The 25517-nt window shown below is 42.9% G+C and overlaps 2 protein-coding genes across 2 annotated transcripts; one reads left to right on the top strand and one right to left on the bottom strand.

The window, feature by feature from the left end:
* The first annotated feature begins 910 nt into the window (after positions 1–910).
* Positions 911–7439, top strand: LOC106601357 (uncharacterized). The gene is made up of 4 exons (XM_014193517.2): positions 911–1196; positions 2974–5494; positions 6385–6473; positions 6809–7439. Exons 2-4 carry the CDS (start codon positions 3064–3066, stop codon positions 6905–6907), a joined length of 2619 nt encoding a protein of 872 aa, XP_014048992.2. The 5' UTR covers positions 911–1196; positions 2974–3063; the 3' UTR covers positions 6908–7439.
* A 1396-nt stretch (positions 7440–8835) lies between these two features.
* On the bottom strand, positions 8836–11094 carry LOC106601314 (anoctamin-10-like). Its single transcript, XM_014193422.2, has one exon. It carries the CDS (start codon positions 11092–11094, stop codon positions 8836–8838), a length of 2259 nt encoding a protein of 752 aa, XP_014048897.2.
* Between the last annotated feature and the right edge of the window lie 14423 nt (positions 11095–25517).

Here is a 25517-nt window from a genome sequence, read left to right on the forward strand (position 1 = left end):
AATGGTCTGTATGCGTGGCCTAAATCTACAACATTGTCTAAGTGCTCCAGAGAAGCGTGCCTTTGCTCCTCATCTAAAATGTCATTGGTATCCTCTGAGACTACCTTCCCACATGTCTTGTGTCATGGAGTGTTTACTGTTATCCTCTTCTCTTCAAACAGCTCTGTGAACAGACTCCAGTGTGACTGTTACAAAGCCCTTCTGCCTCCTGCTGGACACAGTTGAGTAATGCCACTAGGTTTTACTGCCAGAATCCCAGCAGCACTCATCTCACGCTCCTCTGCCTTTGGGATTGGTTGTATTAGCCAAAAAAAGTACTCAGCACTATGTCCTCTAGGAATGAAGAATATGAAGAATAGATGAAGAATACAACAACCACTGATCTGTTTCTTTTTGGAAATAGATTTTTAAATATTAATCTCAGATGTGCCTTAATCTCTGATGTGCCTATTTCAATTTCAATGGCAACTAACCCTTTTGTTCTCTACTTTTAGAGTGTCCTCATCAGTAATACAAATGTTATGGTTATGAATATGATACTGTATTCCGTCAGTGACCAAAACAGTCTGTTAAAGAAGGGTTGGTTGCCATTACATTTATTCAGTGCGATTTGTATGTGTAAATGTGGTTGATAGTTACATTTTGATTTAGCCATGTCTGTTAATGAAGGTGGATAAAAAAACTGGAATGTGTGTGTGATTATCAAAACAAAATATATTTCATATTCTTAAGATTTTTGTTTGTCTCGTTCTTTCCTTTTGATCAGCAGTACCAACATTCCTGTCAGGACGCTCATGTATAGGACTCTTTATTGCAAATGAGCTGTGACATACCATTAAAGACACGCTACGGAACTTTGGCAACTTCAAAGTATTTTTTTTTACCTCTTGCTTTGGGCTGGATGTGTCAATGTGTAGTTCATACATACTTAATATATGAGCAGAATTACTCTCTTACCACAATTAGCCATGAAATCCCTAGTTTAAAAGAGATATTTTTCTGGAAGATGTGCTATGCCATTTTCCCTAAGATTTTCCCCTCGTGGGCCAGCCCTGTAGCAATTCGAGGTGTTGTCAATGAGCTTCAGCCCCTTCGCCTTTTGAGTGACAGGCAGTCTCACCTCTCACGGGTCTCAGCAGCAGCCTAGCAGCATCATTCAGACAGAAGCCTGGACACAGACACGACACTGCAAACAGGTGGGTCTCTTTCTTATTATTCATTTTACAGTACCTTGCCGTATTCTGATATTATACTGTTAGTTACCAACGTTTTGTCATTAATAGCACTCATAGATGCATATGATTAATTGACATTTAATTTCCATAACCCATTTAGTTGTAATAGTAATAGCAGTAATATTAATAATAGTAATAATGGTTTTGAACAGTATGGCTGTTATTATTGATCACAAAGTAACAACTCATACTCTTTAAAACAAGCGCCTAGCTTTACTTTAAAATAGATGTATAGAGCCTACAGTTTATTCCCACAAAAAGGCTTTAAATATTTGAGAATTCAGGATATTTGATATTTCAGGAGGTAATATGTATAATTAATTGTGGTTTTCAAGGAAGAGCTTGTATTTGTATCACTGACAAATGTTTGGCTGACATTCCCTTAATGGAGGAGATAAGCTCATTAAATATCATTAATATGTTGTGTTGCGATGCTATCACTTCATACATAGTGTGGCTGGCTTTTTGATAATCCAGGGATGGAGTATGGCTATAAGCCTGAGGGTAAATATAGACATATAAATCTCACCTGCACCTGAGGTGACTACAGATGTAGGAATTTAATTTCATCACTCTTTTGTTGCTGAGAATTTTCCTGCACAGCAGAAAACGCAAACTTGTACTGTTTTTAAAAGGCTTTTAAAGTTTGTAATTTCCACTTTGAAATTTCAGACTTGATTTGCCCTAACAAAAAATGTATCAACCCCTATAAAAATGGCCATTAATTATAATCCAGACAATAATTCACATTTCCTGTTGCTACATGATTATTTTCCTGCTGTAGCAAACTGTCTTAAAATTAAGATCCTGCATCTGTAGATTACATGGGAGCATTTGTAATTAGACATGATGACGGACAGAACTGCATAACCTCAATGACAATGACAGTTCTGATCAGTTTGCCATTATGCATTGTAAAAAATCTGGAGTCATCTTAACAGGTGTGGTGTCTGGAGACATTCATGTAAATGACATACAGTAAACATTAATTTTCATAATGTGGTTCACTGGTTCTCAAAGATAGAGCTCTCTAAATTGGCTGGAGTTTAAATGAGTGTGTTGTCATGAAGTCAGTGTTTTGAGCTTAAGGCTGAAAGTGATATGGCTCTGGAGGATAAGGCTGTGAAGGAGGCTCCTGTAGCAGATGCATAGTGGATGTGCCAGACAGTGAAAAGCTGATTACTCTTCCCCCTAGTAAGCAGAACTCTGCTCAGGTCAACTACATCACCATTGTAGTGTCAGCTAGTAAATATGTCAGGTGAGAGAGAGAACAGAATGCCCTACAACTTTAAGATAATTTCCTTAATTTTAAAGCTTAAAAGGTGAAGTTGCAATTTTTTGGTATATATATTTTTTTTAATCCAAGTTCCATGTTTTAGTGACATGAAACTCTCATACTGTAATCAATTCCCATAAAGTCACATTATGCCAGGCCAAAGCTGGCATAATGACAGTCAACCTTTCTTTCAACTGATCTGACAGCAGTCCTCAAAAGAAACTTGGGCAACAGCAGATTCACATACATTTACTTTATTGTCCTATTTCTGCTGGTATTACCTGACATCTATGACATTGTTATAAAAATTGCCATTTTTAGTACAGACTTGAAAGACTTCAACACATTTAATAATTATTTGGTTTACTGAATGGTAGACCATCTAACCCTAGTGGTGTATGTTTTTTGAAGGGGCTCAAATAACATGCCTCTAATTGCAAAGTCATTAACATTATTTTTCAGATTGTGAGACTGAAACCAAAGGCAGTGAAAGGAGAAAAATAAAATATTAAAAGGTGTGAAGTTCAAGTTACGGAATTATACCCCATCACTATGGAAACAGAGCCCATGGTCAGCCCCCGATCTCCTAAGAGTCCAGTCTCCCAGGAGGATTGTGGTCTCTGGGTGGAGGTTGGCTGTAAACCGGCAGAGGACACAGATACGGCCAAAGACAACTCCTCCCTGACTTCTGGGGAAAAGCCCTGTGAGGCCTGGCAGGCTGTCATACCACCTCCCCCTTTGGTCAGCGAAGGCCACCCCGATTGGATGGAGGAGGATGACCACGTCTTCATCCTTCCCCCACCATGCAAAGACCCCTCTTGTCCAGAAGAGGGCAGCACTATGGAGCCCAATGTAAAAGTCTCAGTTGGGGCCATAAGCGTCACAGAGGCTAAAGAAAATCCCAGGAGCTTAGATGGAGTCCAATCTGAGCAGCCTAGCAGCACTCCAGTCATGGACAAGGCTACAGTAACAGTGGAAGAGGAGCAGCTGACTGAACTGAAGAAGGGAGGATCTGTGGATATCACAGTGCTGACTGAAAGACCTGGCTCTGCCTCGCCACCACCAACAGACGAATATAAAGCAGTGGGTGCCAGTAGCCCTGAGCAGCCTCATCCAAACATGGAAGCCAGCATTCTGAAAGAGACAGATCCTGTCCCATCATCACAGACAAGGGAGTCTGAGCCAGAGCACTGCCTTGACAACAATAGTCATCCAACCCATGAAGGGACCATCATAGAGCCAGAACATACAGACGAGAGTAACAATGATGTTGAGGACATGGTTGATGGTAGATCACTAGACTATGACATGACCAAAGACGAGTGGGTCAGGAGAGACAGTGCTAGCAGTGACGTCCAGTGCCTCCAGCCTCGCCTATCTATTTCAAGAGGCTTATCCAGAGAACAAGTATCAGTGCCCTCGCCTCAGTCACCTGCCTCTGAGCAGCAGGAGCAGCAGGAGGCTGGCAGCCTGACAGTAGCTGAAGACATCCAGCAGGGGGAGCAGCTGCTGCATCGCCTGCATCTGGTGCAACAGAGACAGGACGGACAACAGGTGCCACAGGAGCCTCCACCCTCACACCAGGAAACCATGAAGACAACCAATCAGGATACAGGCTTCCAGGAGGTAGAGAGAATCGAGTGTAGGAAGGAAGAGGAAGAAGAAGAGGAAGGAGGGAGTGAGGGAAGCGGTGAAGAGAGAGAGCAGGGAGTGAGAGTACAGACTGTCGAGGTGGAAGAGAGGGCAGCGGTAAGTGAGGAAGTCACAGAGATTTCAGAGAAAGAAGATATTGAAACAGTGGCAGGAGAGAAAGTGGAGGAGGTCCAGTCTCATCCTTCTGCCCAGCTCAGTGTCCAACCTATGGTCAGGATTGAGATGGAATGCAGTGACGATGACCAGAGTGACAGCGGGGTGTCCACTGATTTCTCCCCTGTCGGCACACACGAGATCCACACGACCACATCCCCCATCATAGACAACAAGGCTCCCCCACCCCAGAAGGAGACTCCCATCGAGAGGGAGATCCGGCGATCTGCTGAGAGGGAGCAGAGCCTGCGGCGGTCCAGGTGCATGTCAAACACCCAGGAAGGTCAGGAGGTGGTAGACATCCCCCTGATGAAGACTCCCCTTCTGGCTAAGACACTGTCCTCTAAGGCAGGGCCGGGGCAGGGCGCTGACTGGCAGTTCTCAGAGAAGAAGATGCAGAAGGAGATCAGCCAGGAGATCCAGAGGGAGCTTGTCCTGGTGAACATGGGGAACTTCCCTGGAGTCTACAGCAAGGGAACAGTACGCCAGATGAGGGAGAGGAAGCTGCTGTTTGAAGCCTTCCAACAAGGCATTGCAGAAGGACCCACCAGGCACAGGAGACCCCCCACCACAGCAGGCCTGGGGATGAGAGGTCATGTCTACCCCTCTGTGCTGGAGAGGACACGTAGCATGGAGCTTGTCTCTTTCAAAGGCTGTCCTCTCTCAAGAGCCCACTCCCACCAGATGTTTGACTTCAAGGGCCAAAAGGAGGCTAACTCAGGTCAAAACCCAAGTGCAGACAACCAACCTGCCGGTAAAGGAGCAGCGAGGAAGGTGGTTATTCTGGAAAGTGATGACACAATCATAGCCCACTATCCAAATCGAGACAAAGGAGCTCAGCGCCTGTACAGAAGCCTAGACTGCCTAAGTATAGGAGGCACTGTCTCTACAGAGGAGGAGGCTACGGATGAGGTGAGGGGAGAACAGCCAGGGGATGAGGACGACATCCTCAGGGAGAACCCCTTCTTTAAGCTGCGTCCCTCACTGGCCATGAAGCCGGAGGTGGAGAAGGACATCCGGGAAGCCAGGGAGAGGGAGGAGGAGCTGCGCAGGCAGAGGTGTAGTCTGTACGGAGAGGCAGGAGTCAGTGGAGGCAGGCCAGACAGCACAGAGGACCCCAGCCCAGACCCACCTACCACACTCATTCCCTCATCCACCTCCTCTTTCACAGCATCAGGTCAGTGGACATGTCCTGTATTACATGTAGAATTCCTTTGTGTTTGAATTGGGGCAAATTGAGGGGGAGAGTCACATGTTAGAATTTTTGCAAAAAGTATTTGTTTGTACCATCATGATATGGTGTTGCGTCAACGTATGATAAACGCACCTAGCTGAAGGCAAGTGGTTAAACCAGTTAAAGCCTCATTCATTCCACAGCACACATTCATCTCAGCCCAAGCACTTTAACGTCTGCCTATTTGCATTAGCATCAGATAATGTTATTATGGGCACAGTATTCGTCAACTTAGTGTCACCCCTGTCACCAGCGGTTAGGGCAGGATCACTCTGGCTGAACACTTATCTGAATCAGCAGCACATGCCACAGGGGAACTTGTAACCAAAGTTACCACAGCAGTACAATGGCCAGGAAGTTCAGATCAAGGGTGTTCTGGGCATCTGCATGTTTGAGATGGCAGATATGTCTTGGGGGGCAGCAAGGGGTTAGGGTTCTGTGAGCACAGTGCAGTCACAGCTTATTCCTGTCATGTAATGTAGAATCATATGAGTGTGTATATTCTAGATTGATAAACTTGTGGACATGGGGATGTTTATATATATATATGGCTGTGACCTGTGACCATTGTTATTAGGGGTCTGGGGGGACAGACGGAAGAAGATAATTTCCTTGACTTCTAGCATGATTCAAGTAAAATGAACTAGTTCCAAAAATAGCCATCGGAGGAATTACAATATGAATTATTGTAACTGCAATGGATAAATTTTTAAATGGTACAGAGTCTAGAAGGAGTTTGTATTTTTACTTAGCAGTGTTTTGGAGCCTGCTTGATCAGTCTGTAAATCCTTTCCTTATCCCATTTCATTATTCCTTATCCTGCCTCTCTGCAGTTGATGGCCGACAATCCAAGGGGAAGTTGGATCGGACCTGGCCTCCTCCCAATCCTAAGAGTGCAAGGGTGAACCCTGGACAAACACAGGTACAGCTCTGCTTTCCTAGAAGTATCCTCCCTGTGACAGGAACACAACATGTCATTCACTCACAAGCTTTGATTGCAATTATACTGTATGTCTCTCTCTGCTGGCAATGTAACAGTAGGGGTTCTGTTTAGAATCAGTGTATTTTGCTGGCAAAGCTGACCTCAACATTTATTTTCAGAAATAACTGCACTATAATATTTGACATCTGACAAGGGATGTGGTTATATTCAAGTTCTGTGTGTGGCTAAATGGAGATTGACTGAAATGTAAGAAAACCTAAACTGCTAATCAGACTAGCTAAATCCATTTCCTGTGTCCTGCATTATCTCTCCAGGAGCCCAAGGTTTACAAGGCAAGCGGCCAAAAAACTCCTCTGTGGCAGCGTTGGGAGGCAGGTATGGTGAACGGGCCACTGCCACGGGAACAGGACTGATACTGGAGGTCACCAATACCAGGACTTCTATAACATTAGCGTTTCAAATGTATAACTAAGGAACTAGGATGGTAGAACTGCATAATTCACTACTTTTATTTTTCACCTTTATTTCACTACGATGGCAGAAACTTGAAATAGTATTAGCTTGAACATTCCATGCTTTGTAAGACTAAAATCTGTTTTGTATATAACATTACAATTTCATTACAAATATTCACAATGTACAAAAGACGTCCTCTCTCATTTAACTGCTCTGCTTGTAAAGGTTTAACTACTGTTCAGTGTTCGATCAAAATGACAAATGTAATCCACAATTCAGAGAAATGTCATTATCAAGGATTGCATAAATGTGAAGGTAATCAAAACTACTATAAATGTTTCAATAAACGTACAAATGCCGTAATCATATCTCAGTCCGTACAAATCTCAGTTTTGTCCCATCAGGCTCTGCTTATCAGTATTGTACAGTTTGTTAATACAATCCAGTAAGGAGAAATTAAGTGCATACATTAAATATCCTTTTCAAATCAACTCTGTCTAATTTATCTTGCTACAGGGAAGTTCCTGTCCTTCATGTTATAGTCACGTGGACAGTGAACAATCTAGGACCTACAGTAATTGGCATTTACATTTTTTATGTTATGTGCTTGAACCCAGATGCATTTTGAAAGCCAGATGACTATTATCCTGGGTGCAAACATGTTTGACTCAGCAAGCATAGTTAGCTGACCATAACCCACCCAGTGTACATGAGCTCGGGCCTCTGTGGCTAAAGCTAAGGTTTCACTGGGGGTCTCTCTATCTGCCATAAGTCACAAGTTAGAAGTGAGACAGACAGCTTTCTGGCCTCTCAATGATTGGCTGGGATCAGCCCTTCCAATCTCAGATACTGTACCACTGACAATTCATTATGAACATTATTGTCCTTAATTACATGGAGTAACCAAAGTTTAGTCCATCAACATATAAAACACTGTCATGATGTGACTCAGATGAATAGTGGAAACAGGGTTCTGTTTTAACACCAGAAATGTTTGAGTCGAGGGTTCACTACTTTCCTCTTGGCAGGTAACATAGAATGACAAAACAGAACAGTCTGTATTGTTCAATACTATGAGTCTTATCATCAGCAGATTCATTTAGGCCAAAGTCTAGAACTACAATAACTTTCACATTTATATTATTTTGAAGTTATATCTTAAAAATGTAGAAGAAAGAACCCAGGAGACTACCTGCTATTTCTGAGTTTCAATTTAGAAAGCAATAGCAATGTTTGAAGGATCAAAAGCTAGCAGCACCTTCTTATGGCACTGGAAGCCCTGGGTGTAAGTTCTTAAACACTGTAAAATGCCACTGTAATCTAGTAATGTGCAGTGTCTTTATTAATGCAGATACACATTTGATACATACTGTAGCTAGGTCATGTGTTTACCAAACATATATCAGTCTCAAAAAGCTGATCATTAAAACAGGAGGACTTTCTCCTACTAGGACTTTCTCCGGTCTGTGATCAGTGGAGAGTGTCTAATCTGTGAGGTCACAGACATGACCACTGAGTTTAGCCTTGTTTAGCACCATCTGTCAGTCCCACTGCCAGGGCGGAAGGACTCCAGTCACAGTGTTAATTGTCTGACTGTTATCACCATTCAGCGTAGGCCAAAGCCTGGGCATAGCCTACAGTAGATGGGACAACGGTTAAAAATGACCCTCTAAAGATCCCAGATATAGATGTGTGAGCTTGATTTGTTTGAGAACATTTTCTGTACTCTAATGCCAAAGTTGATAGAATCTGTAAAAGAAAAATGATACCCTTACACACACACACAAACAGCACACCTACAGTATGTCAATCCCTCACTCCTCACTTTATTTGCAGGACACAATGATCCTCCCACAAAGCCTAAAGCTGAGTGGCTGCTGCATCTCTACATTATGTGAGAGTGCTGCTGCTGCTGTTGATGGTGCTGGTGGCGATGGAGTCTGTGGAGGTGGGGTTGGCGAGTCTTAAGCTGCTCTGCCTTTCTGCCAACAAACCAGGCCAGGTGGAGGAGCAGGAAGGTGACCGCCCCTCTCAGGCTCAGCAGCAACAGCTGCAGCAGGAGGAAGGCCCTGAGCATTTCCCACCCAGTATAGCTCAGGAAGAGAAGCCTGAACTCCAGAGAGGACCACAGCAGGAGGGAGTTGAGCAGGACAGCCAGGGCCTCAAAGCCACAGAAGACCCGCAGCCACAAAACGTTACCCCCGGGGGATGTTCTGGGGAAGGGGCGGCGTGCGGCTGAACACAGGTGCCACAAGTCCATGCAGGATTTAGCTATGATGGTCAACAGGCACCAGAGGACACACTGGGGGTAGATGCCTGAGAAGAACATGACGTGGCAGTAGGAGATGAGGAGCTCCAGGTAGCTCCAGGTCTGGGTGTCACACGGTGGTCTGTTGCTCTGCTCTGTGATCTGTCTAAGGACAGGAGACTGATGTTCCTGGTGGGCGCTGCCAGGGGGCATCCTCATCCTCCTCAGGCGGGGCAATAGTGTGGCGGACAGTAGCTTGATGCCCAGGTGGGTGGCCAGCTGCACAGACAGGTGGAAGCGCACCATGGTGAGGTCATTCAGGATCAGAGCCCTGTAGAAGTGGACAGAAAAGTGGTTGAAGAGGCAGGAGAGGATAACCTCAGGGAGCAGGGGCTGTTGCCTTGGTGACTGTTGCCCTGGCGGCTCGGGATCAGGGCTGAGGCCTTGGGACAGTTGGAATGCAAAAAAGTCCATCCCTGCCATGGCAACCGTGAGGGCGATTTTGGGGAGGTAGACAAGGATGTTGTGAAAGAGGAAACTGAGCTCTTCTCTCAGGAGGAAGTCCCCCACTAGTCCATCTAGGTGTAAATACATCAGGATCAGGATGGAGGAGAGGCAGAGGGTGCAGGTTAGGAAGGCAACGGAGTGTTGCAGTCTCCTCAAGCTCATCTTTCCAAAAGGGTGGGCATCGATCTGGGGCTGTGGTGGTGCTGTGCCCTGTGCCACCCTGGACACCGCTGCTGCTGTTGATGAGTGACTGTGTGACGGATGAGTGACCACAGTCCCCCAGTCCCTCTGCAGGGCTTTGCTCTTCTCCCCCCAGCCCTGCAGGAACAGCTCTGACCACACCACACTGGAGAGGGTGAAAAAGACCAGGTTGTTCCCCAGCCTGAGGGGGTAGAAGGAGAGAAACATGGACAAGGTGGATTTCAGGAGGAGAGCACTGATGAGCGAACCCTCAAACCCAAAGTAGAGGGCCACCGCCTCCCCGAAATAAGCCTTGATATCTTCCAGCAGCTGCCAATGCTCTCTCTGGCTAAAGGGTTTGAGGCCACAAAGGCCAGCACACCACCTCCCCTGGAGGCTCTGAAGCAGTGGGGCTTCATGTAGGGGGTAGATGCTAGTTAGGACTCTTAAGTGGGACAGACCGGCCATCACTGGTTCTCCTGGGAGGAGGGGAATCCGCTGGAGCACCTGAATTTCCTCCCTCTCCCCAACTCTTAGCCTGTCTAGGATCCTCTGCACCAGGGTCACACACTCAGCCGATGACAGCATCCCATACACCCCCTTCGTGGAGCGCGTCTCACCTAGGTCCCCCACCTCCCGTGCCTGACCTCCTATAGGGCAGCAGGGCTTGTGTCTGAACAGAAGGTCCTCGTCAGCCTCCAGGAGCAGCCGCTCTGGGGTAGCCCCCACCACCATGATGGCACCCCCGGCCCTGGTCCGGCTGATCACTCTGGCCAAAAGGTCTAGTCCCCCCAGGGGCTCAGGTGTAAGGATCTTCCCCAGGAGCCAGTCCACAGTGTCAGCCTCCACCTCAGGGTGGAACTCCAGCAGAATCAGAGGGGTGATCTCATTGAGGTGCTGCACGGGGAGCATGAAGGCTGCCATGGTGACGTTGGTGAGTTCTTTCCTCCATGTGTTCCCTCCTCCTAAAAACATGCTGTCCCAGAGGGCGGTCATGGTTCCTTCTTCCTGGTGTTGACAGGGGGTTCTGCGTAGTGTTCGCCAGCCCCCTGCTTCCTCTCTTCTCTTCACAGGGTACAGGGACAGGGCTTCGATGGACAAGATTGTCTCAGCACACAGTGCCACAGGGATGTATGATGACACTAGCTGTAGCTGTGAGAATGTCTGACAGTGGGGCAGCACAGTGCGGTTGCATTGTGACCTCAGCATAATGTCATAGAAGAATGGTTGTCACTATTTAAGGTTAGGATTAGGAATAAGGTTAGCAATGTGGTTAGGGATAAGGTTAGGTAAAAAAAAAAGATTTTAAGAAGATAAATTGTAGAAATAGGTGGGGTTTAGCCATAATTCTGACTGTGTGGCTGTGGTAACTAGTGACAACCTAGAAGAATGTCCTGTTTTCTCATACACTGAGCTATAATGAAATTAGCATTCATCTAATTCTGGGCACTGAGGTGATGGCATTGAGACTGCTGGAAAATATTTTGCATACCTTTTATAAAACTTTTTTTTTAAGTCTACACCCTCCTTGGATTTCTTCACATTTTATTGTGTTACAAAGTGGGATTGTTATAGATTTAATTGTCTTTTTTTCCCAACAATCTACACCAAATACTCTTATGTCAAAGTGGAAGAAAATGTAAAAAATACAAAATACAAAATGAAACACTAATATACCTTGATTAGATAAGTATTCAACCCTCTGATTCAATACATGTTAGAAACACCTTTGGCAGTGATTACAGATGTGAGTCTTCTTGGGTAAGTCTCATAAGAGCTTTGCACACCTGTATTGTGCAATATTGGCCCATTATTCTTTTCAAAGATTTTCAAGCTCTGTCAAGGTGTAGGGAATCATGGCTGGACAGCCATTTTCAAGTCTTAGATTTTCAAGCAGATTTATGTCAAAACTGTAACTTGGCCGCTCAGGAACATTGACTGTCTTCTTAGTAAGCAACTCCAGTGTAGATTTGGCCTTATGTTGTAGGTTATTGTCCTGCTGAAAGGTCAATTGCTGTAATTTTCCTCTAGGATTTTGGCTGTGATTAGTTCTATCCCATTTCTTTTCATTCTGAAAAACACCCCAGTCTTTGCCAATGTCAAGCATTTTTTATTTTTTATTTAACTAGGCAAGTCAGTTAAGAACATATTCTTATTTACAATGACAGCCTAAAGGGGAACAATGGGTTAACTGCCTTGATCAGGGGCAGAACAACAGATTTTTATCTTGTCAGCTCAGGGATTCAATCTAGCAACCTTTCGGTTACTGGCCCAACGCTCTAACCACTAGGCTACCCTCATACCATGATGCAGCCACCACCATGCTTGAAAATAAGAAGGCAGCTATTCAGTGATGTGTTGTGTTGGATTTGCCCTAAACATAAGGCTTTGCATTTAGGCCAAAAAGAGTATTCCTTTGCCATGTTTTTTTCTTTTCAGTATTACTTTACTGCCTTGTTGCATACACATGCATGTTAAAAACAACAACAAAAAACATCTATATTTTTTATTCTTCTTATCACTCTGTCATGTAAGTCATTATTGTGGAGTCACTATAATGTTCCTGATCCATCCTCAGTTTTCTCGCGTCACAGCCATTGAACTGTGTATCCCAATGGCCTCATGGTAACATCCCTATGCATTTTCCTTCCTGTCCTGCAGCTCAGTTCTGAAGGACGACTGCATCTTTGATGTGTCTGGGTGGTTTAATGCTTCATCCACAGCATAATTATTAACTTGACCGTGCTTAAAGATATTATGGTGGAAAATTGCAAGACTATTTTGTAATACTTTTATTGCATCAAATGGTTGTTTTATGCAACAGAATAGAGTGTTCTTAACTATTGTGTGTGTGTTCTACTGAGGACGGGCCTCTGAGAGATAACACTGACAGAATATTTACAATGTATTTTGGGTGATAAAACCTAAAGAGCATTCCAGAGCATGAGTTAATGTTTCTGTTCTATACCGTACCAGGAAGAGATGGTTCCAGTTTGGAGTCGGAGGGCCAGACGCTGGTCTCTATACAATGAAAACTGTTGACACAGCAGATACTGTCTGCTATGTATTATAGGTATCTTTCATACAGATTTTAACCTTGTGACCCATTCTATATATCTGTTGTTCGTCATGTAGGTTGAAAGGGGTGTATCTTGGCCATAAAAGACCTTTGTACTTTTGTCTCGGGGCTCTCAACGAATCATCTGAGCGTGAATCGTCGACCAACCATGACCAGCCATCATTATCGTAGAGCACTCAATCGATTCACTTTATGTGTGTGAGTTGTATTGACCAGCTCCCTTGTTAATAAGTGATTAAAGATTTAGATTAAGTATAACTCTGACTTGTGTGATATGTTTGTCTCTCCTCATTTGATAGTAAATAAATTAACCACCACAATATATTCAATTCCTGATGTGTTATTGTTACCCATGTATGAATTACTGCCCTTCTTTAAGAGGCGTTCGAAAAGCTCCCTGGTCTTTGTAGTTGAATCTGTGCTTGAAATTCAATACTTGCCTGAGGGATCTTACAGATGTTAAATGTTTGGGGGACAGAGGAAGGGGTAGTCCTTTAAAAATCATGTCAACCCCTATTATTTCACACAGAGTCCATATAACTTACTATGTGATTTGTTAAGCAAACATTTTACTTCAGAACTAATTTAGGCTTGCCTAAACAAAGGGGCTGAATACTTATGCATCGACTATATTTTAGTTATAGATTTTTTATTAAGTTGTAAAAATGTGCTGAATTTTCTTTTCACTTTGACATTATGGAGTATTTTTTTGTCGAATTAATGGCAAAAAAATACAATTACATCTATTTCAATCCCACTTGGTAACACAACAAAATGTGAAAATAGTTTCAAGGGGGTGTAAACTTTCTATAGGCACTGTGGTTTTCATACTCTCATAATCAAAACATACAATATCATTAATTTACTAACCTGAAAATGAGTGGTCAATCCCTCTTCAAAAAGTAAAAAATAGTTGATCCAATTAACCATAATAAGTAGGCCTAAGGAATATATTCAGGTGGGTGGATTCAGACATGTGATACCATCTTTTACCAGAAGAGGGTGATATCACCCTTACAAATAGGAGAAAGCGTTTCCTATACAGTACTGTAGTTCCACAAAGTCACTACAAGGGTAATATAAATCAGGGTGTTGCTGACAACTGAAAATATTTTATGCAACTTATGTGACTCATCCAGCTATGAGTCACTAATATCCTACTCAGTGATAGAACACTGCTACCTGTGATGTGCACCAGTTAACACCAAGAAAAAAGAACAGCTCAATAACACTGCCTGCTATACTGTTTTGTTTTTCTATTTCTGAAATACCATTGAAATATGAGTCCCTCTCTGACTCATAGGCTTGTATACAAAGCCTGCAGTGTAGTGTTTATTATGCAATTGATACAGTTGAGTCTAACAAAAGCCATTGGAGCGATGCCAAGCCTGACACAGTGTTCCAGCATTTCTTGGAAACCCATTGGCTGACTTTTGTAATTTCTTCCAGGAAAATGAATATGCATGCCTCCAGCCAGAAAACAGCAGAGAAAACAGGGAGTGGGGAAGGAAGAGGGTGAGAGAGGAGGGTAAGATGCAGGAGTGAAAGAGAGAGACAGTACGGTCCATTCATTCCAGTCTCCCCAGTGTTCGTCAATAAGAGGAGCAGTCTGTGTGGCCTCAGGCAGAGTGTAGCTGTGACAGCTCTGACATCACCACTCCTTCAAATACCCTGAGATGAGATGGGGCCCAACAAACTGCCAGCAGAGACAAGCCTATAGGATGACTCACTCACCTCACCCCCATCATACAGAGTCCACCAGGAAGCTCACAGGTGGCTCTGCCCGTCTGCCAGATAGATGTGTACAAGTTTTCTTCCACGCAGCAGATATGCATCGATGAATACTTCATGACCACTAAAAGCCTATTTTCTTCTTTCAATCTAATGTAACTGACATCTACGAGGTCCTTTGAGGTGGATGAAAAGAAGAATGGTTGATGAGGGAATAAATCACTTTTTTTTTGCGTAGGCAATGAATGAGTCCAAGGTTTATGTTTGGGAAACAGTTTTAGTGCATTTGCATCTCAAAGGAGAAAATATTCTGTAAAACTTGAAACGTAAATTCATGGAAGCACAAATATTTGACCTTACTTCCAGGAGGGCAGACCGTTTTGGTTCTACACATCACTATAAGGTATATATATAACATCTGTTTACAGGACATTCTGACTTGCCTGTTCTGCCATCTGAATAAATCAATTGAAATGAATAAACCAACATTGGAAGAGGGTCCATGGTGTAATAACAACCAACAGTCCTCAAATGGCCCAACTATGGTATGCTATTGTCCTCACTATACCCTCACTATATTTTATCAAAATAATGCTTACGGAATGTTTATCTTATCTGCTTCTTACTACAGAAATGATTTCAGTACAATCTGAGATGGTGGGTGTCATGGCTTGCTGAAATGTCATGGAATGACCCGTGACTGGTTTGTTACAGCAGTAAATCAGTCTGGTATATACCAGGCTAGTTAGACTCCACCAGCTGTGAGTCTTTTCTCTGTGGTGATTCAACACCAGTATGCATTACTGTACACTTCCACAATAAATCCTTTATCAATTGTCAAAGTAGCAGCATGGAGCAATGGAAAAACCCCAGAGTTTCTCAATCCAGGAAAAGAATGATAGCAAGTGAGGCCCAGCTCAATCTATTGTCCCCATGTCACAATAACATAGCCTATATCTGATGACAGTAGATGACAGTTCCCATCACTGATCAATCAGAATGTGTTATTAGCCTTGGCGGCTAGCTCTGGCATGGGGTTTGTTCAGAGGATCAGGGGCTGAAGTAATTTTGGGTTAAGCTCTGTTCAAAGCCTTTTTTCACTGTTCTTCCTCTGTACTGCCATTACTCTATTTATGGAGTTAGTGGAAAGACTGTACGTGCAGTACTTTTACTTGAGAAAGCCTTTGGATCTTTTTCTGGAACACCAATAGACATTACATAAACCTCAACATCACATCATGGGCAAAACATTAGTCCAACAAGGAGTTTCATCACTGAAGCAGTGAATACCCAGTTTAGTTTTCAGGGGGAAAGATATGTTTGACATGCAGATACTTGTATTGGCTGCATATCTCTCTAGATGTACAGACCAAAGCATGCAGTGGACACAGCTGACATACTGTAGTTTCAGTGTAAAAGTCACTGTTTTCCATTACAGCTACAACATGGATGTGAACTGAAGTCAATACTGGTACACATGGATGAATCTCGAAAGGGTTTGTCTGAAAACGCAGGCTAAAGTGAAGCCCTATAAAACAATTATGGAGCAAAGTTTCAGATGAGTTTCCTTGTCTCTGTTTTAAATTTCAATTTTTGTAATTAATAATTGCCTTATCTCTTGCCTACCTTATCTAAATGCATATTACATGCATTTATATATCTATCTTTTCTTCATTACATTAGCTCAATAATCTGCCCAGCAACAGAGTAAGGAACAGGAAACTACATACACTATTGAGTAGGCTGTAACAAAGTGCTTCTCGACGTACCTCTATTAGTGCTCTCCGGGAGTTGTACATTCCTTCTATTCTAATTTTACCTCCCCTCCTTCCCCCTAAGTATGTCCTAAAAGCTACTTGTACTCAGAGGTTCTGCAAATTTACATTTACATTTACATTTAAGTCATTTAGCAGACGCTCTTATCCAGAGCGACTTACAAATTGATGCATTCACCTTATGATATCCAGTGGAACAACCACTTTACAATAGTGCATCTAAATCTTTTAAGGGGGGGGGGTTAGAAGGATTACTTTATCCTATCCTAGGTATTCCTTAAAGAGGTGGGGTTTCAGGTGTCTCCGGAAGGTGGTGATTGACTCCGCTGTCCTGGCGTCGTGAGGGAGCTTGTTCCACCATTGGGGTGCCAGAGCAGCGAACAGTTTTGACTGGGCTGAGCGGGAACTGTGCTTCCTCAGAGGTAGGGGGGCCAGCAGGCCAGAGGTGGATGAACGCAGTGCCCTTGTTTGGGTGTAGGGCCTGATCAGAGCCTGAAGGTATGGAGGTGCCGTTCCCTTCACAGCTCCGTAGGCAATCACCATGGTCTTGTAGCGGATGCGAGCATCAACTGGAAGCCAGTGGAGAGAGCGGAGGAGCGGGGTGACGTGAGAGAACTTGGGAAGGTTGAACACCAGACGGGCTGCGGCGTTCTGGATGAGTTGTAGGGGTTTAATGGCACAGGCAGGGAGCCCAGCCAACAGCGAGTTGCAGTAATCCAGACGGGAGATGACAAGTGCCTGGATTAGGACCTGCGCCGCTTCCTGTGTGAGGCAGGGTCGTACTCTGCGAATGTTGTAGAGCATGAACCTACAGGATCGGGTCACCGCCTTGATGTTAGTGGAGAACGACAGTGTGTTGTCCAGGATCACGCCAAGGTTCTTAGCACTCTGGGAGGAGGACACAAGGGAGTTGTCAACCGTGATGGCGAGATCATGGAACGGGCAGTCCTTCCCCGGGAGGAAGAGCAGCTCCGTCTTGCCGAGGTTCAGCTTGAGGTGGTGATCCGTCATCCACACTGATATGTCTGACAGACATGCAGAGATGCGATTCGCCGCCTGGTTATCAGAAGGGGGAAAGGAGAAGATTAATTGTGTGTCGTCTGCATAGCAATGATAGGAGAGACCATGTGAGGATATGACAGAGCCAAGTGACTTGGTGTATAGCGAGAATAGGAGAGGGCCTAGAACAGAGCCCTGGGGGACACCAGTGGTGAGAACGCATGGTGCGGAGAAATGGGGGACATGTGCTGTTTAGGACATGACAAACTGAGGAGAATAGGACCATGTGAGTCTAATGGGTTCACTCCCAGTCATGCAACTAACCAAGAATCACAAATCAGTCAATTCTGCTAACTAACTCTGAAAATGAATTGGGGTAAATTACAGTGATAGAAAGGCCCCTGTCTATCTGAACATGTGCCTGACAGTGTTGATCCAAACATGTTACATCGGAGGGTGTTATGAAGTGTACTTAGTTGTCTCTGGCAACAGAATAAGTGAGTATGATGGAGGAAGTCCTCTCTGATAACAACCGTAACCTAGCTCCTTTACTTTAGTGGATTCACTCTGACACTACAGCACTAATGTGGATAGTACAACATGTTTCAACTTCAAATTAATGAGAGGGAGGCGGCTATCTGAGGATGATGCAACAACTATTTCAAATGTAGACCAACTGATATTGATTGACAGGTCATTTAACGGTTTCACAATACACAGAGTTACACTGAGCCAGGCTGTGCTGATATGGTCATGTTAGCAGTGTAAAAAAAGGGCGTTTTGTTTTAGCTTTGGTAGTGTGGTGGAATCAGTATTGGAACTGGTCATTAGCTCAGCAATGTTGGTGGAAGAGCAGAGGTGACACGAGTAGAGGAACATTCCAAAATGTCTCGAGCATGTGTAACAGTATAGCTTCCGTCCCTCTCCTCACCTCTACCTGGGCTCGAACCAGGGACCCTCTGCACACATCTACAACTGCCTCCTATGAAGCATCGTTACCCATCGCTCCACAAAAGCCGCGGTCCTTGCAGAGCAAGGGGAACAACTACTTCAAGGTCTCAGAGCGAGTGACGTCAAATTGAAACGCTATTAGCACGCACCAGTGCTAACTAGCTAGCCATTTCACATCAGTTACACATGGCATACTGAAAGAGTCTGGAGCTGTGAAAGTATAAATAGAGTAATGACAGAGTGGCTCTTGCATGCACACTTGGAAAATAATCTGTTTGACATGGCTCAGGGCCTTGCGGTGTGTTAGGCCTACATGTGTCATGTCTAAGTGTTGTCAACTACAGGAGGGATTAGCAAACCAAAAACATATGTCTATCAGCCTCACACCAAAACATCTGTGGCCATATTTGTCTCAACATTTATACTGCAAATGCATTTTTTGTCTTCTTTAGACACATATCACTATATCTGACATAAAAAAATCTGTAAAACCATACATATGCTGAACAATCCCAAGCCTTTCCCCTCTGCAGCCAGCAGTGAAATTAGTGTTCAGGACACTGTGCCACTGGTATGCTGGCAGGCACAAGGTGGAAACTAGGCCATCTATATCTGTCCTTGAGGCTGATTATGAATGTATTATGTAAGTGCACAGCATGGGTTACATAACCCTAGTCATGCACTCCCTCTACCCCACCCATCTGTGCTATAGATTGTTCAACAACACTGACCCACCAGTAAGAATAATACAACTAAGACCCCCCTCCCACACACAACTCCCTCCGTCATAAGCTCTGAGGATTTATATCTTATTTCATGACAACTTAACAATGCGTTTGACTTCATGACAGATGTCATAGTAGAGTAGTTGCACAACAAATATAAATACATTCAGTTCCTTGTCAATTTGTATTTCAATAGAGTGGAAGCAGGCAAAAACATATTGTATTGCCTAATAGGCTATATTCCATATGCTTTTATGCTCTTTGAAACCAATATAAGTGTTTATCAGAGTCTATGTTCAAAGAAAAAAGGACTACTTTCAATGAGCACTGCCTCTTACAATTGCACACTAGACAGCTGTCACATCCGCTCTGCAGCTAGCCAGGATTGTAGGTCAAAGTGTGCCCATTGAACAACACATGGATTGTTGACACATTGAGTCACATAATGGCATTAGGTGACAAGGTCATTACCTCCCAGTTACAGGAAATAATGCAGATTGCGCTCCTTCCTGGAGCCAACTTGGCACTGAGCTAGAGAACTGCTTACGGAGCTCAACCTAAAATAAGAACGGCCAGACATGGCTTTCATACTCTGTCTGCATCTGCATCATTAACATTTGTGCTTTTCAACATATTGTGAAGAAAATAACTTCAGGCTGAAAGTATTTTTCTGGTTTATTGATCTGATCTGGATGTGAAAACATGATTTTCCATTTGTTACCGGCCCATTTTATGATTATTTCATCACATCCCCTCTTCTCTGCAACCAGCAGTGGTTGCTGTGGCAACTGTGTGACGTATTTTAGAATCCAGGAATAGAAGCATGTGGAAGGAAGGGTTCTGAGGTCTTGTGTTCCTCGTCACAATGCTCTGTTTTTCTCATGTTTTTACTGATGTGTGTGTCGGAGGTTAATACTGAAACGCATGCGGTTTTGCCTCAAAGCAAAATGTTAACACAGAGTAAGTTCTGTGTGTTCATTGAGTGTTCATTGTGAGTTAGTGCATGTGCTTCGGATTTAGTAGATGGAGAGTGATAGACATACAGTATAGAGTTAAAGGGGCAATCTGCAGTTCAAACTATAACGACACTGCTGCTGTTCTGGTAAACAGCTGAGGGATGGGGCTGGAGAAATTTAACTCACTCTCAAATTCATAGACAAAGCTATGGATGCAAGGACTGACCATCCATGATATCAAAATGATAGTTGTAACCATGTTTTGAGGCTATACAGTGTTAGTTTACAATTGCATTGTTTACTAACAATGGAGTAAAATAAGCTTGTAATGTGGGTTCTAATGAGGTATGGCAGTTAAAATATGCTCATAAGGCATTTATAACAATCAACAGATTTATATAATTAATTTGTCAAAAAATGTATGTAGCAATTGCATATTACCCCTTTAAGGAGGAGGGGGGGCTAAGTCCCCCTGTTATGAAACAGACCCCCAAGTTACACAAAATTAGTCTTGTTCTATTTTTAGAAGCCGCAATACATCTCATATGCTTATGATTATGAAGCAGTGGATGTGGCTGTGTGTATAGATGATTCGATGGGAGTTACATGAATGTGTTTCTGTGTGGAACTCTCAGAGGAGAATTAAAAAAATATCTATATTTCACCTTTATTTAACCAGGTAGGCCAGTTGAGAACAAGTTCTCATTTGCAACTGCGACCTGGCCAAGATAAAGCAAAGCAGTGCGACACAAGCAACAACACAGTTACACATGGAATAAACAAACGTACAGTCAATAACACAATAGAAAAATTCTATATATAGTGTGTGCAAATGGCGTGAGGAGGTAAGGCAATAAATAGGCCATAGTAGCAAAGTAATTACAATTTAGCAAATTAACACTGGAGTGATAGATGTGCAGATGATGATGTGCAAGTAGAAATACTGGTGTGCAAAAGAGCAAAAAAGTAAATAAAAACCATATGGGGATGAGGTAGGTAGAATGGATGGGCTATTTACAGATGGGCTGTGTCACGACTTCTGTCGAAGTTGATGCCCCTCCTTGCTCGGGTGGTGCTCGGCGGTCGACGTCACCGGTCTTCTAGCCATCATCGATCAGTTTTTCATTTTCTATTGGTTTTGTCTTGTCTTTCTACACACCTGTTTCCAATCCAATTAATCATGTTGTGTATTTAACCCTCTGTTTACCCTCATGTCCTTGTCGGTGATTGTTTGTGATGTTATGTTACGTGGATTTGTGTATCGGTGTGCGATGGGTATACTTTACCCATTTATTTTGTACTTTGGTTTTGGAGTTGTTTTTTTAATATTAAATACTCCATATTAACCAACTTGGTTTCTCCTGCGCCTGACTTCCCTGCCACCTACATACACAAACATGACAGGCTGTGTACAGCTGCAGCGATCGGTAAGCTGCTTAGATAGTTGATGCTTAAAGTTAGTGATGGAGATATGTCTCCAACTTCAGCGATTATTATTTATTTATTTTTTATTTTTTTTGTATTTTTTTTTTGCGCAATTCATTCCAGTCATTGATTCAGAGCTTGAAGTTAATTCTCAATTCAGGAAAACTAAATGTTGCAAGATTGTGGAAAAATTCAATATAAAATTAAAATAGCATTTTACAGCACAGTACACATGTGACTCTGTATGGAGGGGATAGTGGATGGATAGATGGTGCTGAGCCTATAAAGGAGGGTCAAATGGGGACATGACAGTTTTATTTCAGGTTGGGGTGTCTTCAATGGCAATAACTGACATGCTGTAGTTTTACTAGAAACTACAGCATGGTGTTGAGCATTCCTAACTGTAGCGTGTCAATGAGTGCAGGGCAGATAAGTGGTGCAACGTGTCAATGTGTTACAGCCCATTATCTAAACTTAGACACAATAACAGCTTCTGGAATGAGGCTGTGATATGATCCGAGACAGGCCAACAGGGTTGAAAGAGTTTGATGAGAGATAGAGGGTGCGAGGGGATGAGAAAGGCACAACAAAAGAGAGAGACAAAGAAAGAAAGAGAGAAACCTTGACAAGGTGTGGTCCAGGTGAGCAGGAAGTGTTGTGAAATCTTTTCCTGCAGTAATCCAGCCTTGTCTCATAGACTAGACGTAGCATAGTAAATGTAAATCTGGTATTAGTATGACATGTTACGTTTGATATGGTTACATAAGACAGATGGCTACTTAAGGCTAAGGTGGTTGGTTGTAGTGGATGAGTGGGCGTACAACGCGAACATCTGGGTTTCAAGTTCAAATCTCATCACGGACAACTATAGCATTTTAGCTAATTACCAACTTTTCAACTACTTACTACTTTTTAGCTACTTTGCAACTACTTAACATATTAGCTAACCCTTCCCCTAACTCTGACCTTAACCCTTTTAGCTAACCCTTCACCTAACCCTAACCTTAACCCTTTTAGCTAATCCTTCCGCTAACCTTAACCCTTTAACCTAACTCCTAAAATGAACCCTAACCCCTAACCTAGGTAATATTAGCCACCTAACTAGAATTTCTAACATATTGTAAGTTTTGCAAATTCATAACATATAATACAAATTGTAATGCGTAACATACCATACGAAATGGGTGATGGACATCCACAAATTAATACATACCATACGAAATGTAGAATATCATACTAAATAGAGTCTCTCGAATTTACATACAGAATCATATGAAATGCACTGAGACCAGGTTGCAGCAATCATTCATGTGTGTCAGTAGAACAGAATGTACAGTACATTATAGTATAAAGATCATGGCGTTTGTTTTCCTCAGTGGACTCCTCATATTGGTATTTTAGGCACGATCCCAGTGTGTCCCAGAGGACATTACACAACATCCCTGTACCACCATCTTTCACTAAAACCTCCCTGTCCTCTCCCAGTGGTCAATTCTGTCATTCAGTCTTGCTGGGATAAAAACAGCCTAACTGTGAGTCCCTCTGTGCCACTGTGTACCACCCACTTGGCAGGCAGGACAGAGATATTTATATTTATAGAGATCACTGTATGATGTGAGTGTGTAATGCCTCAAGTGAATGTGTATTTCAGGCAAATAAGGCAAAAAAGCAGGCTGTGTTACAGTGTAGTTACAGTTGCATCAAAGTGTTCCTTTAACTCAATTGAAGACACAGATATTGAATACCATTATATGAATTGGAGTATGACCTGTTCAATTATGTCTGTGAATACATGCATGCATCCCAGCTATCTCCCACCTACCCCACCTCAGCTTGCAGTAAGATAGATAGATATACTAGCCCCTGGCCCCGTGATGTTTGATCTCCTTTGGCCTATGATAGCCATGGCAAACACAGTGAGGGGGACAGTGACCTCACCATGTACATTGAGTTCTGTACAGAAGAACACAGGAGAAAATGGGTTATCCAACTAATCCCTGACCCCATACAGGGTTGGGTAGGTTACTTTCTAAATGTAATCCGTTACAGTTACTAGTTACCTGTCCAAAGTAACATAACTTTTGGATTACCCAAACTCAGTAACGTAATCTGATTACATTCAGTTACTTTTAGATTACTTTCCCCTTAAGAGGCATTAGAAGAAGACAAACATTTATTTTACCAATTGAACAACTTCTATTGCAGGATAAATCAATGTTAAAGTTTACATAGCTGGCCATATATGGATGTTACTTTAAATAATTTATACGTCCAAAATGGATGTAGCAACTACAGATTGCCCCTTTAAGTCTATCAAAAGGGTGTGAGTTTGAGTATATGTCCAGTAGGCCTATGGATTTTTTTTTATCTGCATGAATTAGATTGCGCAATAAATGCCCCACTTTTATTCCATAGGCTGTTGCAAGAGCGCATTTTTCATTGACTGTCCACTGATTTCAAAAACAATGATTGATTTGCAAATTAAACTTCTTGAAGAGGGCCTCAGACTACCGCCACTAAAGAGGGATTCACGTGATCTTTTGTTTGTTTATATCTTTGCTTTGCATCCAACACAAATGATAAATTCTGCAACCAAGACCCACGCAAACAGCAAGTACTCACGCAGGCTTTGTTGAAGGGATTGTTGAAGGGGAGAGGACCAAGGCAGGCACTGTGCCAGTTGTGGTGGGAGCATAGTGGTTGCATAGTTAGTGGAGAGGGCCGGAGGAATGCCTGTGGTCATACCAAATGGACAGCGAGGGTGATAATTGGGAAATGACATCACTAGCGCCTTGCAGCGCCTGGCTATTGTAGGCCGAGTGGTCAATGGACATCACACTGTATAAACAGACGAACATCAAAAGTACATGATGAGTCACTATTCATTCAATTATTGTAATTAATTTCATCTTGTTTTGCCTAAGAACAGATATGATATATTATGAAGTCAGCAACCAGTTCATTGAGTATTATACACAGAGCGTACAAAACATTAACAACACCTGCTCTTTCCATGATATAGATTGACCAGGCGAATTAAGGTGAAAGCTATGATCCCTTATTGATGTCACTTGTTAAATCCACTTCAAATTGATGTAGATTAAGGGGAAGAGACCGGTTAAAGAACAATTTTTACACCTTGAGACAGTTGAGACATGGTTTGTGTATGTGTGCCATTCAGAGGGTGAATGGGCGAGACAAAATATTGAAGTGCCTTTGAACAGGATATGGTACTTGGTGCCAGGTGCACAGGTTTGTCAAGAACTGCAACACTGCTGGATTTTTAATGCTCAACAATGCTCAACAGTTTTAATGCTCAACAGTTTTCTGTGTGTTTCACCCAAAGGACATCCGGACAATTTGACACAACTATGGGAAGCATTGGAGTCAACATGGGCCAGCATCCCTGTGGAACACTTTCCACACCTTGTATACTCCTTGCCCGATGAATTGAGGTTGTTCTGAGGGCAAAAGGGAGGGGTGCAACTAAATACTAAGAAGATTTTCCTAATGTTTGGTATACTCCGTGTATGTGTGTAGTTTAACCAATTTAGATTTGAAAACTTTGTCTTTATTTCCAGATAAAAAATAATGTGGTTTAAAAATGTATTAATCCTATAGGAACAAGACTGACATCGGGGGAAAGAATTTCATAAAGTCTCAAGCTGTTGCCTATAGTCTGGATTTGAAACTAATTCAAGAGAGACTTTTTTAAACCCAGGATTTATTTTCATAAGATGCTTGGTGGTCATTCCACTGATGCATACAGTATGTTCCACTCTAAAAGCTCATGTGCTGAATTCTGCTGTTTTCATGGAACCCCCTGCAGAACATTTTACCACCTATGATTGCAACCTGGTCTCATTTTGTATTATTCTGTAAGTAAATCTGAAACACTTCTTTAGTACTTTCCGTTATGTTACGTAATAGGCCTCTACTGTGTATTTCTGAGATTCTGAGAACATTTCACAAGGCTGTGTCAATCTCTTGG

The sequence above is a fragment of the Salmo salar genome, chromosome ssa03 (genome assembly GCF_905237065.1).
Source record: "Salmo salar chromosome ssa03, Ssal_v3.1, whole genome shotgun sequence".
NCBI lineage: Eukaryota > Metazoa > Chordata > Actinopteri > Salmoniformes > Salmonidae > Salmo > Salmo salar.

Excerpts from the sequence above, each read along its gene's own strand:
- LOC106601357 (XM_014193517.2), top strand. The coding sequence starts at position 3,064 with ATGGAAACAGAGCCCATGGTCAGCCCCCGATCTCCTAAGAGTCCAGTC. Across the intron at positions 5,495-6,384 it reads CTCCTCTTTCACAGCATCAG|TTGATGGCCGACAATCCAAG; the intron begins GTCAGTGGACAT and ends GCCTCTCTGCAG. Across the intron at positions 6,474-6,808 it reads TGAACCCTGGACAAACACAG|GAGCCCAAGGTTTACAAGGC; the intron begins GTACAGCTCTGC and ends TTATCTCTCCAG.
- LOC106601314 (XM_014193422.2), bottom strand. The coding sequence starts at position 11,094 with ATGCTGAGGTCACAATGCAACCGCACTGTGCTGCCCCACTGTCAGACA.